Source organism: Bubalus bubalis, chromosome 2 (genome assembly GCF_019923935.1).
Source record: "Bubalus bubalis isolate 160015118507 breed Murrah chromosome 2, NDDB_SH_1, whole genome shotgun sequence".
Lineage (NCBI taxonomy): Eukaryota > Metazoa > Chordata > Mammalia > Artiodactyla > Bovidae > Bubalus > Bubalus bubalis.
Window position 1 is genome coordinate 151,803,390 of NC_059158.1, and position 19,788 is coordinate 151,823,177.

Below are 19,788 nucleotides of genomic sequence, written 5' to 3' on the forward strand. Positions count from 1 at the left end.
TGATACCCTTCCTGTTGTTTCTCTGTTGTTCTCCACGTTTCAGAAGTATTTAGCCATGTTGCCAGTTAAGAAAACACATTTAAGATTGCATGGCAATTAGTTTTCTTGCTCATTTTGAAGACTTGTGTATTGTAGTTTGTTGTTGTTGTTATTTAGTCACTAATTATGTCTGACTCCTATCATGTCTGACTCCTTGCAACTCCATAGCCCACCAGGCTCCTCTGTCCATGGATTTCCTAGGCAACTATACTGGAATGGATTGCCATTTCCTTCTCCAGAGGATCTTCCCTTCCCAGGGGCTGAACTCAAATCTTCTGCACTGGCAGGCAGATGCTTTACCACTGAGTCACCAGGGAAGTCCATATTGAAGTTACGAATTCCCAAAATATAATGACTTGTATGATATGGATTTGAGTGCTAACAGCCAGGATTACCTGACTTAGAGTTCCCCCTAAAAAAAAAAAAAATCCTCTTTTTAGAATTTCTTCTTTTATGATAGTCAAGCTATTTGTATATTTAAATAGGTTCCCTGATTTTGTATTTCATATTTGTATTTATTTTCAGCAATGTATAACGTGACTATTCTACCTAACCATTTAATCAGCTCAGACTTATAGACACTAAATGGAAACAAAGATAACTATTTTAGGGGTAGGAATTCTAACAAGACTTTATTATACTTTTTTCTCTTTTTATAATCACAATTATTTTATGACATCAATACTAATCCCATTTTCCATATTAAAAAAAAAAAACAAGTTTAGGACAATTAGTTATTTATCCAAGGATGGACATTTCAAATAGGAATTGATTAAGTTAGGATTTAAGCTCATTTTTCATCAAAGGCTGTCATCTCTGCCAGGCAAAGTTGGAAGAAATTTACCAGTATCACAGATTGGAGTTGGCACAATCTATCATTGGATAGGCAAGAATTATATCAGATATTTATAACATAGTTTCACTTAGTATATTTTAAACTAATCCTTGTGTATTATTTCCTAGGGCTCCATCACTGTGGCAAAAATCATTAAGGTCTTTATATTTCTATAATACATTTGATTTAATGATTTGGAAAATGTGGTTTCCCTGGTGGTTCAGATGGTAAAGAATCTGCCTGCCAATGCAGTAGACCTTGGTTTGATCCCTGTGTCAGGAAGATCCCCTGGAGAAGGAAATGGCAATCCATTCCAGTATTCTGGAGAATTCCATGGACAGAGGAGCCTGGCAGGGTACTTTCCATGGAACTGCAAAGAGCTGGACACAGCTGAGTGACTAACACACACACAAGCTTTCAAAAAAGTCAGATAATCAGTACTGTTTATTGTGCGTTTAGGGAACCAGTATTTTTCCTTTGCTTAGCTTTCATTGTCTCATAAAAATGAGACAGAGAGTAGTATAGATAATCTATTCATCCACATTATCAATTTCATATTTCTGACAAGTTCAAAACTGAAATATTTAAGGAAAATACAATGGCTTCTGGAAAGAAACAGGATGAAAATCAGATGTCCTGATTTCCAGTGTTGGTTTGGTATTTCAACTATGTTTTGACATTGGTCAACATTTAATTCTACTACTTCTCACTATTTGATGAAATGATTTCTAGAATCTATTCCCTCCTTAGAACTGCACATACATATTCAATAAACTTTTATTGTAACAGTCTCTTAATAGAATTAAAGTCTATTAGTTCCATTTTAATGGCATCAATTGCTATACACACAGAGAAGCATATTTTATCTGAAGTATTTTATGTACAGAAAATATCTTTCTTTCATAATAATATGAACAAGCATGAATACAATTCAATTCAATGAGGCAAGTAGCAAATAATTTGCTATTCATTATCTACTTTATGAGTTGACTGTGCTCTACAAAGTTTCAAGTTGAATTTTCCTGATAAAACTATTAAATCCTTTATTTGGATGCTGTCTTTATTAAGATATATCATACAGTTCTTCTATTGAAAGTGCACAATTCAATGCTATTTTAATATATCCACAGAATTGTACAACCATCATCACCATCTCAACTGTTAAATAACTTTTTTAAAGTGGTTTTACATTTAAACTTCTAATTTTAGTATTTTTTCCTAAATTCATGGAGGGAATTGGTCTTAGTCATCTTTCAAAAAAGAGATATCACTATTATTGAGATCCTTAGGTTTTTATCCTTCTAATGTAAAATGCAAAATACAATGTTATCTGGGATTATGAAAATGGTTGTTAAAATAGGGACAATTTATAAGACAGAAGAAAGAATTCAAAACTACAGTTTTACAAACCTTTGAAAACCTGTTCAGTGAGCAATATAGGGAAATTTGACTCAGGGATAGTACTAAAATTTTTATTTTAGTATTAATGAAGGACAACTGTGATGCATGAAATGGTATGTTAGGTTAAAGTGATTTTATGAGTATATGAAATGCCACACAATGAGGTATATACTAGGTTTTATTGTTGTCAATTTGATTGTTGCAGTATTGTAGATGGAATTTAAAATACTTGATTTAAAATACAGCTTAGGTTATCTTTAGAAAGTGACAAAGCACTTTCAGAAAACCTTTTCAACTAGGAAATACAAAGGTAATTTCTCTATAGGGCTTTGTGCTTGTCTGAAACATAGAAATGTGTGTAATTCCTAATACACAATCAAATAGCCTCACAACTTAAATGGAAAAAAAAATCAAAAGTTATGCAGTCATTCCAGATGAAAATCAATAGGAAAACAAGAGAAAAAAATTGTTGACACATATGAGAGGAAATATTACTTATCACAATGTCCTTCACAAAGAAAATTTTTCAATTTGGAGAGGTATAAATTTCTATAATCTGTTAAGAATTACCCATATTTATATACTTTTAAAAATATATGCACAATAGTCAGTATGTCAATATGCATTTTGACATATCTGTTTACTCAAATAAAACTATTCCTTCTTAAAACAATTCTTTTTTATGTTTTTTTCTTTATGTCACACAAACTCTCCTTAAAAATCTTGGCCAGCACACATATTCTGAAATTTTACCACTCTATGATCATTTTAATATCTGAACCAATCAATACCTCAAAGCTCATGAGATAAAGATGACATAAGATGCCTTACCCGTCATAGAGGTTACAAGACTCTATGCAGGTCCTTCCCCTGCTGAAGCGACGGCATGACAAGCACTGGTCTGGCCCAGGTCCCCAACACCCATCATTTGAACAGAGATGGTTGCACACCATTCCTTCAGCAGCTGAAAAACACACCAAAATCAAGGGGAAATAAAACAGAAGGCTGTGTCCAAACTAACTATGTTAATATGAATCTTCCTAAGTAAAGCTATTTCTAAAGGAGTCGTTGTGAAAGAGATCTGTGGCAGGTGTGTCTGCCTATCCAGTCACTATGGCTCACTCCACCCTCCATATTTCCCCAGTGCAGAGCCCCAGTCACTGTATGTAGATAGCACCACTGCATTTTTCATAATGGTGAACAAATGCCTCTTACCTCTATCAAAATTCTAGGGAGGGAGAGTGACAGAAATTAATATTCCAGTTAAGGTAAGGAACAGAACATATCTTTCTAAAGCCAACCCTTTGCTCCACTGATACAACGAACATTTTGGCTTCAATTTCATATGAGAAATTCATGCAGAAATAGAACAAGTGATACCTATCATAAAACAACAAATACTAAAAGGGGGAAAAAAGAGAAATAATTTTGCATTAGTTTGTATTAACTAGAAATTTATGTAAATAGAAATATGCACTATGTTATCTTTTTTTAGGTAATTTCTTTAACTCAGAATAATTACTTTGAGATTTATCCATGTTGCTACATGTATCAATATTTATTCATTTTTATTACTCAGTATATCCCCTTGTATGCATATAGCACATTTTTAAACCATTCACGTAATGCTAGACATTTAGATTGTTTCCCATTTAGGGCTATTAAAAATTTAGCTACTATGAACATCCATGTGTACATTTGTTTGCACATACACTTTCATTTTATCTATTTATTTATTCATTTTTGGAATGAAATTGGGTGGATAATATGGTAGGCAGAGGGTTAATTTTTTTAAAGAAACTATCAGATTGTTTTTCAAAATATTGTACCATTTTACATTCCCCATAGCAATAAATTCAACTTGTGAATTGAAGTTTCCTCACATCTTTACCAATACTTGGTATAGCTAGCCTGTTTAATTTTAGCCTTCCTAATATTATGTGGTGGAATCTCGTTATGGATTTAATTCACATTTTCTAGATGATTAAACATATTGAACATCTTTTAATGTGCTTATTTGCTATCTTGTTTGATGAAGTGGCCCTGAATTTTCTGCCCATTTTATATTGGATTGATGGTTTTCTTACTATTGAGCATCTAGAGTTCTTTATAGATTCTGCAAATGTTTTCTCCCTGTCTTAGTCTTAACTTTTTATTTACTTATCACTCTTATGAAAAGTACATATTTTAAAATATTGGTGAAGTGCAACTTATCAATTTTATCCTTTATAAATTATACTTTGGGCATTATATCTAAAATTTTTGTCTAAACCAAAGTAACAAAAATTTTGTTCAAATTTTCCTTTTAGAAGTTTGATGGGTTTTTGCCCATATAGCCCATTTATAGTTAGTTTGCATATAATACTGAAGAAAAACAGAATAAATAGGTATATTCATATCTGTATCTACATATTTTTATATACTAAGAAATTGTTTCACACAGTTATAGAGGCTGCGAAGTCTGTCTGCTGTTTACAAGTTGAAGTGAAGTGAACTGAAGTTGCTCAGTCGTGTCTGATTCTTTGCGACCCCATGGACTGTAGTCTACCAGGCTCCTCTGTCCATGGGATTTTCCAAGCAATAGTACTGGAGTGGGTTGCCATTTCCTTCTCCAGGGGATCTTCCTGACCCAGGGATCGAACCTGGGTCTCCTGCATTGTAGACAGATGCTTTACCGTCTGAGCCACTGGGGAAGTCCCTTACAAGTTGAAGACCCAGTCAATTCAGTTCAGTCACTCAGTCATGTCTGACTCTTTGAGATCCCATGGACTGTAGCATGCCAGGCTTTCCTGTCCATCACCAACTCCCAGAGCTTGCTCAAACTCATGTCCATTGAGTTGATGATGCTATTGAACCATCTCATCTTCTGTCATCCCCTTCTCCTCCTGCCTTCAATCTTTCCAAGCATCAGGGTCTTTCCCAGTGAGTCAGTTCTTCGCATCAGATGGCCAAAACATTGGAGTTTCAGCTTCAAAATCAGTCCTACCAATCAACACTCAGGACTGATCTTTAGGATGGACTGGTTGGATCTCCTTGCAGTCCAACGGACTCTCAAGAGTCTTCTCCAACACCACAGTTCAAAAGCATCAATTCTTCAGCACTCAGCTTTCCTTATGGTCCAACTCTCACATCCATACATGACCACTGGAAAGACCACACCTTTAATTAGATGGACCTTTGTCGGCAAAGTAATGTCTCTGCTTTTTAATATGCTGTCCAAGTTGGTCATAGCTTTCCTTTCAAAGAGCAAGTGTCTTTTAATTTCATGGCTGCAGTCACCATCTGCAGTGATTTTGGAGCCCAAGAAAATAAAGTCTGTCACTGTTTCCATTGTTTCCCCATCTTTTTGCCATGAGGTGATGGGACCACATGCCATGATCTTAAGTTTTTTGAATGTTGAGTTTTAAGCCAGTTTTTTTACTCTCCTCTTTCACTCTTATCAAGAGGCTCTGAAGACCCTGAAAAGCCTACAATACAGTTTTAGTCTGAGTTTGAGAACCAGAAGCACAGATATTTCAAGTCCCAGTCTAAGGGAAAAAGAAGACTAATGTACCAGTTCAGGAGTCAGGCAGAGAGACTAAGTATGTCCTTTTTAGTCTTTAATGAATTAGAATATACCTATCCACTTCATTTTACTCAGTCCATCAATTCAAATATTAATCTCATCCAGAAACACCCTTCTGAACTCATCCACAAATAATGTTTAACTAAATACTTGGGGAAACCGTGACTCAGTCAAGTTGACACATAAAATTCACGAACACAGATACTATCTTTTTCTTTTTTTTGGCATGTAGATATTCAATCCAGCACCATTTGTTGAAAATACAATCCCTTTTCCAGTAAATTATCTTTGCATATTTGTTTAAAATCAGTTGTCCTTATACTTGTAGCTCTATTCATATTTCTTGGCTTTTCTATTGATCTATGTCTATTGATCTATCTCTCAGGGCATATTTTCTCACCTTTAATATATATGTGTCTTTATGATCGAAGTCTATGTACTGTAGGCAGCATACAGTTGGGTATTGCCTTTTTAATCTGATCTGACTACCTCTGCCTTTAATTAGGGTTGTTGTTGTTCAGTTGCTAAGTTGTGTCCAACTCTTTGAAACTCCATGAACTTTAGCACATCAGCTTTCCCTTTCCTTCATTATCTCCTGGAATCCACTCAAACTCACGTCTGTTGAGTCAGTGATGCCATCCAGCAATTTCATCCTCTGTTGTCCTCTCCTCCTCTCACCCTCAATCTTCCCAGCATCAGAGTCTTTTGCATGAGTCAGTTCTTAGGGTATGTAACCAATTATCTTTACTATGATCATTGTAGTTAAAAATCATCGATTTTACTATTTATCCAAACTATCCTCTTCTCATTTTTTCCCTTTTTAATAACATATTTTGGAAAATCAAATTCTTTATTCTTTCATTTTATCTCTTTTGCTTTTTGGCTTCTGAGCTACATACATTTTTAATGTGCTATTTTAATGATATAGTTTGTGTTTGCAGTAAACATTAAAATAATTTAAAAAGATAATCTGAAAAACAGTGACTATACACAGGGTTTTCTTGAAACTTAAAGTAATGTTGTTCTCATAATATTAACTATTTTAGCTAACTTATAAAGTTTGTGGACTTCGCTTAATTGATTCCATGTCTTAAATTAAGATAGCATATGTTGTAATTATTCTTTTCACCTTTTGGGGAAACTATTCAAAAATTGAATGATTTGATATTTTACTCAGGAAAGGCTAACAGTTTAGCTGTTACACTGATTTTAACAAATAGCAAGAGGTCTCTCCTTCTGATTCATTCATAATGCAGAGCAAGAGGGATCTTTCACTGTATAAAATAAATGTCTGTAAAAAGGAAATCTTAATATAAGTCTCATATCACTGATTCCTAGATGTACAAGTAACTTCCCATTAATTTATAAAGGTGTAAGGAATAAGAAAGAGAGTTCAATCAAGCTGACTGAATATAAATGTGTAAAATCAAATTTTATACAACAGATGAAGATTAGTAAGGAGGAAAAGATCAGAGATACTAAAATATTATGAACTAATGCCCATTTTATAAGCATTGAGACATTTTAAGGTTACTGATAGAGTGTTTCATATTCTGACACATATATACATGTATATACAAATTTTGTATGCACTTGCTTATGGTATAAATATAATTATCAGAAGAAACCTTAAGGAAAAAAAAACAATAGCTATATTATAAAAGCAACTTGTAAAGATAAGCAGATTATATTCAAAATCATACTGCAGAGTATCATGAATCTCTCCCTTTCTTATCCTTGTAGAAAATATAATCAATGCCTCATATTCTTCGTATATCAACTTCTGTCCAAGGCCTTAAATATGCTTTAAGTTTCTTCCTTTAGGACGTTGATAAAACCATCAGTACACCTTTGTACTGCCCGTTTCATGATAGTCCATCAATCCCTTGATCTATTTATTTCACCTATTCACATTAATTTTGGGGGGCTTGAAAAAATTACTCTCATTCTTGTCCCTTCTCCTTTGATTTTGTGTTCTCTCCTTTGACATTAGTTAAAGAAGAGAGTGTTAGTGTCACTCAAACTCCTACCTTCTTTTCTTTACCTGCTACTTTTCTTAGTCTGTATTTAGATGCTCAATTTCAGAGCAGCTTTGAATCTGGGAAACAGTATCTATTGGAGGAAAGCAATAATAAGCAGGAAATCATAATAATTACTTTCTTCTCACTCTTTCCAAAAGTCACTCTGCTGAGTGAAACCTTGGGAAACATCTCCACAAAGCACAGAACAAAAGACCAAGGAAACTACTTTGAAATTCTTAAGAGAAAAGAAGTTTTCAATCAGTACCAAGAATTCAACAGCTCTCTGACCCTCCAGGGTGATAGTCCCACAGGAAGGAGTAAAAGGCCTATTCGGTGGCTTACCTTGAAACACCATCAAGAACTCTAAAGAAACCTTAGCAATGTAGCCATTAGGCAACCTTTAACTTCTGTTTTTTTGGAAACTGCAAATTTTTTTTTTCTTTATATCATCTGATTTGTATCTGTCTATTAAAATTTTGAAGAGATAATAATGTGCTTATTATTTTGACCTTTATGGAGAATATTGAACTTGCTTTCATTAAAATAGAGGCAAGCTTAAGTAATGGATCTTGCTATGTGTTTCATGTGTGAAAGTAAATGAACTAGCTCAAAACACTGAAATGAAGTACCTGTCTGCAAGCAGAAAGGCAGAAATAGTATCTTCTTTTTCATTGTACAAGACCACCTACATATGCTGTTTGCACTACCTACCATATGTAGAGGCATGGGTTTGACTTGGAATGTTTTTGGGCAGATACCATTAATCTTTTTTTATGAAAGCTGAAAAAGATGACTTAGTTGTCATAGTTCAGTTTTTTCTGATTGGATCAACATAGACCAAATCCTTACTCTATGACTAGCCATGTAGCCTTGGGCAATTATTTACATATTACTTATCTGTAAGTAAATAATAACATCTATCTCTCCAGGTAATGATGAAAATTAGACATCATATTACCAATATATACTATATAATATAGTATATAATGCAGTTTTTTATTTATCTATGCCCTCAATAAATGTACTTAAGAGAAATGTGGAAATAAACAAGTATACCCATGTGTTTACTTTTAGAAGTATTTGTTGAGAAACTTCTTAGTTTATGCTGGACACTGCTAAGAAATTGGGATATGAAGGACATATGAAATAGCATACATATTGTGTTATAAGGTGCTTACAGCCTGGTTATGAAGACAGCACTAGATAAATAATTCTTTATATATATAAATAATCTCTATCTATCTGTCTATCTATATATATATTGAACTTGCACATTGAGTGGGAAAGGAATATCTGATGAGCCACTGAGGTGAACAATGGCCAGAGTATGTAGGAACCATTGGCCATTTAAAGGCTTTTCTGCTTTGGCCAAAGATCTGTAGGAAATTAATGAAAGGATTTAAGTAAAGAAATTATGAGGCCTCCCTGGTGGCACAGATGGTAAAGAATCTGCTTGCAAAGTAGGAGACAAGGGTTTTACCCCTGGGTCAGAAAGATTCCATAGAGAAAGGAATGGATACCCTTTCAGTATTCATGCCTGGAGCATTCCATGGACAGAGGAATCTGACGGGCTACATACAGTTCATTGGGTCCAAACAGTTGGACATAATTGAGCAACTAACACTTTCTATAGAATATCACTTCAAATGCTTTGAAGGAACTGACTTAAAAACATATTTGAACAGTTGGTGGGAGAGAGAAAATAGTTGAACTGTCCAGAGATAGGCATATTTGACCCAAGCAGAGTCAGTCAGGGTTCTTTCCACAACACAGATGCTGGGAGAGAGAAAGTAGGGCTATTCTACCCATACTCATAACCCTGGAGAATGCTCTGGGCAGGGATAAACATTAGTGACTTCTGAATTTTTCTTTTTTAATGGAGGATGATGATTTAAAATGTCTGTTAGTTTCTGCTGTACAACAATGTGAATCAGCTAAAAGTATACATACACTTCCTCTTTCTTGAGCCAAGACCCATCCCAACACTCTAGATCATCACAGAGCACTGAGCTGAGCTCCCTGTGTTATACAGCAGTTTCCCACTAGCTATCTATTGTACACATGGTTCAGTTCAGTCGTTCAGTCGTGTCTGACTCTTTGTGACCCCATGAACTTCAGCACGCCAGGCTTCCCTATCCATCACAAATTGCTGGAGTCTACCCAAAACCATGTCCATTGAGTTGGTGATGCCATTCAACTATCTCATCCTCTGTCGTCCCCTTCTCTTCTTGCCCTCAATCTTTCCCAGCATCAGGGTTTTTTTTTCCAATGAGTCAGCTCTTTGCATCAGGTGGCCAAAGTATTGGAGCTGCAGCTTCAAAATCAGTCCTACCAATGAACACCCAGAACAGATCTCTTTTAGGATGGACTGGTTGGATCTCCTTGCAGTCCAAGGGACTCTCAAGAGTCTTCTCCAACCACGGTTCAAAAGCACCAATTCTTCAGCACTCAGCTTTCTTTATAGTCCAACTCTCACATCTATACATGACTACTGGAAAAACCATAGCCTTAACTAGACAGACCTTTGTTGACAAAGTAATGTCTCTGCTTCTTAGTATGCTGTCTAGGTTGGTCATAACTTTCCTTCCAAGGAGTAAATGTCTTTTAATTTCATGGCTGCAGTCAATGCAACTAATGAAGAAAGAGAGCTGACCTATGAAGAAAGCAGAATCAGGCAATGTCGAAGAATTGAGTCATGGTAATGTTTAACCCCTAGAGCCATCTATGCCTGAAGGAATATCCCCCTTGCATTTCCCAGTTCTGTGAGCTGATAAACTCTGTTTTCTTTTCTTTTAATTATGTTTATTTTCATTATATAAAAAGACTTAAAAGTTTGCACAATTATGATCATGTTTTATTTTTTACAGATTTACTGAGATAAAAGTTTTTAGTCTTCTAACATTGCTTAAATTTAAGATGTACAATGTGATTTGATACACATATAAGTGTTGATCACAATAAGTTAATTTAATACATCCTTCATATAATTACTATTTTGTTGTTGTGGTGGTGGAAACATAAAATCTCTACTCTCATTGCAACTTTCAAATATAAAATAGAATTTTGTTAACTATAGTTGCTATGGTGTACCTTAGATCCAGTAGTCATGTATGAATGTGAGAGGTGGACTATAAAGAAAGCTGAGCACCAAAGAACTTGATGCTTTTGAACTGTGGTATTGGAGAAGACTCTTCAGAGTCCGTTGGACAGCAAGGAGATCCAACCAGCCCATCCTAAAGGAAATTAGTCCTAAATATTCATTGGAAGGACTGATTCTGAAGCTGAAGCTCCAATACTATGGCCACCTGATGTGAAGAAGCGACTCATTTGAAAAAACCCTGATGCTGGGAAACATTGAAGGTGGGAGGAAAAGGGGACGACAGAGAAAGAAATGGTTGGATGGCATCACCGACATAATGGACATGAGTTAAGATAAACTCTGGGAGTTGAGTCCATGGGGTCACAAAGAGTCGGACACCACTGAGCAACTGAACTAAACTGAACTGAACCTTAGATCTCCAGAACTTATAACTTAAAGTTTATACACTTGGACCAGTATCTTACTATTTCCCCTACTCCTCAGATTCTGGCAACTATCATTCTACTCTCTGTTTCTGTGAGTTTAATGGTTTTAGATTCTGCATGAAAGTGCTATCATACAATATTTGTCATTCTCTGTCTAACTTAATCCACTTAATATTGATGTCTTGAAGGTCTACCTATGTTGCCACATATGGAAGGATTTTCTTCTTTTTTATGGCTGAATATGCCATTGTGTGTATATATCAATCTATATACATGCAACACATGCTTTATACAGTCAACTGTTGACAGACACATTGTTTCCATATCTTGTCTATTGTAAATAGTGCTGCAATGAACATGAGGATGCAGAGAAGTGAAATTGCTAGATATAGTAATTTTATTTTAAATTTTTTGAGGAATTTCTGTATCACTTTCCATCATGACTGCCTCAATTACATTCACTCCAACAGTGTACTAGAGGTCCCTTTTCTCCACACCTTCACCAGCACTTGTTATCTCTTTGCTTTTTGATAATAACAATTCTAACAGAAATTGATGTCTCATTGCGGTTTCAACTTGCATTAACATTTCGCTACCCCCAGGTGGCGCTAGTGGTAAAGAACCTGCCAGACAAAGCAGGAGAAGTAAGAGACATGGGTTCTATTACTGAGTCAGGAATATCCCCTAAAGAAGGAAAAGGCAAGCCACTCCAGTATTCTTGTCTGGAGAATCCCATGGACAGAGGAGCCTGACAGGTTACAGTCCATTGGGTCGAAAAAAGTTAGACACGACTGAAGTGACTTAGCACACACATTGATTAGTGATGAGTGTTGAGCACCTTTTCATGACTTGTTGCTATTTGCATGTCTTCTTTAGAGAAACATCTGCTCACATTCTCTGCATATTTTTACACCAGATTGTTTGTTATCCAGTTTTTGAGTTCCTTATATACTTTTATATATACTTGCGTTAAGGCCTTATCATATACATGACTTGCAAATATTTTCTCCAATTAGATAGTTTTGCTTTACATTTTGTTGATTGCTTTTGTTTTTCTTTTGGCTATGCATAAACTTTTTAGTTTGATGTAGTCCCACTTATTTTTGCTTTTGTTGATTCTGCTTTCAGTGTCATATCCATAAAGTCATTACCAAAACCAATGTCAAGAAATCTATAATCTTCAATGTTTCTACTAAGAATATTGTGGTTTTGGGCTTATGCTTAAGTCCTTAATCCTTTTTGAGTTCATTTTTGTGAGTAGTATAGGATAGGGGTGCAATTTCTTTCTTTTGCATGTGAATATCATTATTTTCCCATCTTAATTTACTGATCAATTATCCTTTTATTATTGAATATTCTTGTCTTCCTTATTAAGTATTAGTTAAACTTCCATGTGGTTTTATTTCTGGACTCTTGATTCTGCTCCACTGGTGTATATGTCTGTTTTCATGCCAGTAGCATAGTTATAATTGCTATGGCTTCTAAACAAATGTTTCATTATTTATCTATTTACCAAAAAGTATGTATTATTTTATATATGTCTATTGTTTTATATTCTAATGATGATAAAAATACTATGATAATTAGAAAAATAAAATTATTTCCATTTTGAAAGGTAATTATTGAATATGGCTTCTCTCTTTATGTTGGGTTTCAGTGCATTCATGCAAATAATTTTAAAATGAAGATGTATCAGTTCAAATGTAACTAGATTATGAAAGTTTGGTTAATATTTATCTCTTCATTGTTTATATTCTGGTGTTAAAATGTTTATGCTTAATTATTTACAGAAACCTCAAACACTATTATAAACTTAGTCTAAATCTCCTTCCAACTAGCACTGTTTTGTCCCAAAACCATAAAAATAAAGGAGGCAAAAAATGTTCCAGCTTTTCATACCCTGGTGTTTCTCTCAATCTCTTCAAACCATGAAGTCTACTTAGAAATTTTTGACTTAAAAGATTAAGACTGCTCAAGTTATACACTATACAGATGAGGTGAAGTTTTTATTTTATTGTCATTACTGTTTTAAGTCATGTTGAACTAAAAAAATAACTTTAAAATCAAGGCTATTTTTTTTTTCTTTTAAGCTACCAAGCTGATATATAGACTTAGATGAGAGTATTTTATGGTGACTGTAGGTATGTGCATTTATCTGTGTGCATGCATGTGTATGTATTCTAGGGTAGAGTACATGTATATGTGCTGTGTGAGTATATAAATACATACCTTATGCTGTATGTCTGTGTATCCAAGTCTTGTAATGAATATGTATATGTGCTTGTGTGTATCTCGTGTGTGGTATACTAAGAAATAATGTCTAAAAATGCAGTATCTACAATTTAAAATGAAACAATATTTAAGTTTACCCACTTGCAGATACTTAAAGCTCAACATTCAGAAAACTAAGATCATGGCATCTGGTCCCATCACTTCATGGGAAATAGATGGGGAGACAGTGGCTGACTTTATTTTTGGGGGCTCCAAAATCACAGCAGATGGTGATTGCAGCAATGAAATTAAAAGACGCTTACTCCTTGGAAGGAAAGTTATGACCAACCTAGATAGCATATTAAAAAGCAGAGACATTACTTTACCAACAAAAGTCCGTCTAGTCAAGGCTATGGTTTTTCCAGTGGTCATTTATGGATATGAGAGTTGGACTGTGAAGAAAGCCGAACGCTGAAGAATTGATGCTTTTGAAACTGTGGTGTTGGAGAAGAGTCTTGAGAGTCCCTAGGACTGCAAGGAGATCCAACCAGTCCATCCTAAAGGAGATCAGTCCTGGGTGTTCATTGGAAGGACTGATGTTGAAGCTGAAACTCCAATACTTTGGCCACCTCATGTGAAGAGCTGACTCATTAGAAAAGACCCTGATGCTGGGAGGGAGTGGGGACAGGAGGAGAAGGGGACAACAGAGGATGAGATGGCTGGATGGCATCATCAACTCTATGGACATGAGTTTGGGTAAACTCCGGAGGTTGGTGATGGACAGGGAGGCCTGGCATGCTGCGGTTCATGGGGTCGCAAAGAGTCAGAAACGACTGAGCGACTAAACTGAACTGAACTGCAGATAATACTGGGTAATAAAATGGTCTCAATTGCATGTGGGTGCCATTGTAGGCTCAGTGTACAGTGTACATCAGCAACACTTCTGAGATCAATTATATAGGATAATTACATTTCTAAGAATGCTGGATCCAATGTACTATGAGACCGAAGCTCAAATTTTGATAAATGGATTTCATGCAAACATTTTTCACTCTAAGATGTTAAAAATGAAAAATAAAACGCTTAATTTTATTCTACAGCACCACACAGCTGCTTTCTTCAAACTGTTTAATTTATTCTTCAAACTGTTAAATCAACTGTAACTCTACAGAACAATAAAATATGTTCACAGTTTTAAAAGTGGCTAAATGTCCAAGAGATATAATGCTGAAAGCTGAAGAACATGTTAAATTTTAGGTTATTATTATTAATCTTCTTTTGGTTTGAAAATTTTAGAAGTCTTAAAGAAATAAGGAATAATTGCATAAATTTTTCCTATCTTGCTTTTTTATAGCTAGTTTCTTTCTACATTTTCTTTTCCCATTTGTTTTTTATTCAGGTTTACAAAATGTAAAAGAAAGGACTTGAGAAATGATTAAATGAGTCAAAGAAGAATAATGTTTTTCTCTTATTCTTTTATTTTTTTCTTCAGGTTTTATTTTCATGGTTAAATCTTATTTTTGAAAGCTAGTAATACTATTGTTTTATTTTCATTTTGTTTTGTTTTTTCAAAAACAAAATTTTCAGTGTACTAAAATTTTTTTCAAAAGCAAAAATTTCAGTGTACAAAGAATTTCAAAGTGAGAGAAAATAAGAGTATAATTCTGACTTAGAGAAATATTTATGTTAGTGTTGAAAAATATTTTATTTTATTTCCATGGATAATCTACTTTGGGGCATGTACAAAAACACATATAGTAATGTGGGATAAAAACCTTAGGTATTACAGAAAAAAAGAGCAAGCTTTCTGTCAGGAATCAGAAATATATAAAACCAAGGAAACAATCTAGGCTCAATAAAAGGATAAATCTCATTCAATGTGGATATGCATATTTTGATATATAATAAGATTTTATATTTCTTGATTCTATTAGGAACAGAAGAATATATAAGAACTTAAGTTCACTCAAAACAAGAATTACATGTTGAAATCATGTTGAAGTAGATCTATTTTCTCTGGAAAATGTATTTAAGGATCCAAGAGAACTAAAGTGTGAATTCCTCACAAATTATGTAATATTTTATAAAAATTGCTAACCTAAACTGGCTTAAACCCTTTCTGGGACAAGGTGGGATACAGATAAATAATTAATTGACCACATAACCTGGTAAATTTAAGTCATGTTAACTTCTTAAGAGTTTACATTTTTTAAATGTGTCCTGTACTATTCATTAGGATGCTTAATGAACTTAATCATTTTGTATGTGATACCCTTGTGATTGTTCTGATGCTGAGATCCAAGAAGCAAGACTTACTAACAGAAAAATAAGAAATGAAACTTTTAAAAAGGACCGATCTATCATGACCACAATAAGAACATGCATTTGTTAACAGATCATTTGAATTCTAAGTATTTTTATTTTATATTTATCATAAGTAAATCAGTACTATATTCATAGTATGTCACCTATAGGATGTAGAAGAAAGTATTACTAAGAAGAAAAACAGGGAAGAATTAAGTATTAATCATTAGAATATCAAAGTATAAGATAGGAATGGCTTAATTGGTACCGGGAGGGAGGAGGAAGGAGGGTTCAGGATGGGGAACATGTGTATACCTGTGGCGGATTCATGTTGATATATGGCAAAACCAATACAATATTGTAAAGTTAAAAAATAAAATAAAATAAAAAAATAAAAAATAAAAGCAAAAAAAAATGTACTCATGAAAACACTGTTTGCTTCTGAGTGAAAAAGAAATGATGGAAGAAATAATATGCAGTAAAATAAATGAAAAAAGAAAACTCCATGACTATAAAAACAAATTTATGAAATGAACTTACTTCTTGAATGGCAAACTTTTAGAAGAGCATTTTTACACATTTCGAAAGAAAATGTCCTTTTTTCCCCCACCACCTCTAAATGGCAAATATTTTGCTTTTCTATGTCACCAAATTCATTGAAACAAAGAGTAAACAGAAAATTTAAGAGTGGATTTCCACAAATTGATTGAAATTGAGGAAGTACCTGGGACGCCTATTAAATATTTAGATTCCCAGGTTCTACTTACACCTGTTGAATCTAAATCTCTATAGGTTATATATAAGGTTATAAGATCAGGCAAGATTTGAGAACATGAAATACATAATGAAAACATGCAATATGTTATAAAAGTCACCCATCTGATTGTTTTATACCAACCTTTTTTAAGTGTTGAGAAAAAAAGGACAATCCTGACCTATCATTTTTAATTGTTTTACACAATGTAGAATAGAAAAAAAAATGTTTAAGGTTTCTAGGTTTTATTGTCTGGGTACTTACTACAGTTTTCAGCTTTCCTATTGTCCCGAATCACTATCCTTTGGTTGCCTGTGCTGAACAGTGTTGTCCAGTTAACGGTGTGATAATAGCACAGGTTGCTGTTGTCAGTGATATAGATGTTCCCCGCACTGATTTCTTTCAAGGATTGGAATTGTAGAGAAGTGATGCCCTGTTGCTTGAGGATAAGCAAGGAAAGGCCACTAAAGAGAGGGGAGGGGAAAAAATGAAACAAATAGTAATTGTTTTCTGGCCATGACATGCATTATTCAAGTAAAATACGGTTGTCATATCTTACTCCAAAAAGAATGTTAATAGAGCATAAAAAAGATTAAATAAATAAACCTGTAATCCGAACATTATTTCTTTACAACGCTATTCACTGACACTTTCAAAAGTAATCATTTGACTCCCCTCTCAAAAAAGCCCATCTTTTAGAAATATGAATATCAGTGATATCTCTATTTCTGTGTACATATGTACCACTGACATATCTACTCACTGCCTTTCACAATCTTAAATTCATCAAGAATGAAATCCTGGATTAAGACTAAATAATTATATACATGTTGATAGCGTGATTGTTCACCTATCCAAAATAAGATATTAATTCTACTCTATTAAATAAATGTAGACAGACTTTTAGAGGGTATATATCACAGGAAATGACTATGGATATTTAGCTTTAATTTATACCTCAGCAAACAAAATATAATTATAATAGTTGAAAAACATATACAGAAAGAAGATGTCAAAAATTAAAGATAAGAATAAAATTAAACTAAAACTTAAAATAAATACTCAGAAGGCTTGGATAAATGAGAAAGCATTTCTAAAAGTTAAGTAACTACACTGTGGAAACAAATTATCATTTCAAGGATGCTGTTTTCATTTCAACATGGTCAACTTTGTAATTAAATTCTTTCTTCATTCTCTAAAGAATAACTGTTTCCCAAATCTCAATCAACTTACGAACATTATTTTCTATTTTAGAGATCAAATCTGTCCCCTTTTGCTTCCTTATAAATCTAAATTTGCTTTACTTTTAACACTCAGATTTTTTGCATGTATTATATATATATATAAATGAAAGATGAACTATAATACACATTTATATAATGTGTGTGTGTAGTGAACTGGGATGTAATTCGCCCTCTCAATTCTTTCTTCCCATCATGACCACTCCTAATTGTTGATTACAATTATGCTCATGATGAGCATAACAATGCTTTGACTGAGACTTACAATACTTTATTCAATGGATAGTAAAAATTGGTTCCACATAGCACTATCCTTTTTTATTACATTTACATTTTAGAATCTCTTATAGATATATCTATTTAATTCAATGGACTTCCTGTGAGCTATAATTACAGAGTATTTGATGACAGTATTGATTTTTGACATCTTTCAGATTTAAGTAGAAAAATTAAGCTAAGTCACCCTATATAAATCAACTTTTAACTGTTCATAAATAAAAATTTCATGCAGATGAATTCTAAAGTAAAATAAAAGCAGTAGCTTAATAAATAAAACATATTTTTATTATACGAATAAAAATACTGACATTAGAACTTTAGAACAATAAAAACTTCTGAGCCCTGATTTTCTGTCCATTATTAACCAGCACTGCATGTAGGGTGGTGAACCAATTTCTAAAACATCAGTGCTATGACACTTTGTCCAAATGATAGATTCAGAAACCAAAAGAGAACTTCCTGTTAAAATAGCATTTGTATCCCATACACAGACACCATTACCAAGTTACTCAACTCTATCTTTTACTTATGATAACATATGACTGAAAAGAAGTTACTGTTTTATGTTTCACATTATGTACTCCATACCTGTCAAACAGTAATATTACTTTAATATTACATATACACCTACCTATAGAGTACTCTTCCACCAATGGTTACCAAGTTAGAAAAAACACTGAAGTCGGTCATGTTTGGAGGCCATGACTGTATGTTCAAGAAACCTACAAAACATAGGTGTAACAAAAATTCAGAATGTCATTGTCCTAGTAACAGTGTTTAATACTAATTATTCTGGAGATATGATGAAAATGGAAGGCAAGAAAAGGACAAAAAATATTCCCATTTTTGAACCATTCTATCTCATGTTTTTTCTTTCAAGATTCAATGTCTTACCCAAAGTTTCTGGACTGGAATCCTCAATAGTTAATGAATCTCAAAATAATGAACACGAAGAATGAGTGTTTTTCAGACACACAGAATCATATCACTGTATAGTATAAAGATCGAAATGATTCTTAATTGGATTCATTCTTCTAAAAGCAAAGATATTTAGTCTAACTAGATACATAGAAAAATATTGCTTCAATTTTCCTAAAATCTTTTGCCATCTTCTCTGTACATTTACAACATCAGCTGTCCATCTTGAATCCTGACATTTATGTTTATACCTAACCTTCCTCACCTGATTTTACATTCTTTGATAGCAAGCTCATTCCTAATTCATGTCTATAGTCCCCATATCATCCACTCTAACAGTGCTGAAAACATCAGGTCCTCAATAAACATGTGTTAAATGAATCCTACATGTTACTCATTTCCAACAGTAACATTGTGAAAAGTAAATAGGAAAAAAAACAAACAAACATGGGTTCAAAGACCCACTGACATTTTCAAAAACAGTAACATCAAAATTTCAAGGGTATTTTATTTTTCTAGTTCTACAGTTTTCAAAATGTGCACAAATGCTAAGGAATTAAGACACTCATCATTTTAAATAATATTTTTTTTAAAAAACTAGAGTAAATTTTCAAAAATCTTGTTTGCATGAAGGTAAATTTCTAATACAAGATTATTGATTGGCTTAGAAAATCATATAACATGAATATAATACA

The 19,788-nt window shown here is 33.6% G+C and overlaps 1 protein-coding gene across 6 annotated transcripts in view; it reads right to left on the bottom strand.

Annotated features, from left to right (window-relative positions):
- The window catches only part of ERBB4 (erb-b2 receptor tyrosine kinase 4), a 1,279,207-nt gene that overhangs the window by 306,427 nt on the left and 952,992 nt on the right, over positions 1-19,788 (bottom strand). For all 6 annotated transcript variants that reach the window (XM_045164586.1, XM_045164583.1, XM_045164587.1 and 3 more), the window contains exons 11-13: positions 18,807-18,897; positions 16,920-17,119; positions 3,107-3,239 (exon numbers count right to left, since the gene is read on the bottom strand). In XM_045164586.1, coding sequence (XP_045020521.1) covers positions 3,107-3,239; positions 16,920-17,119; positions 18,807-18,897 — 424 coding nt within the window. The remainder of the gene's footprint in view (positions 1-3,106; positions 3,240-16,919; positions 17,120-18,806; positions 18,898-19,788) is intronic.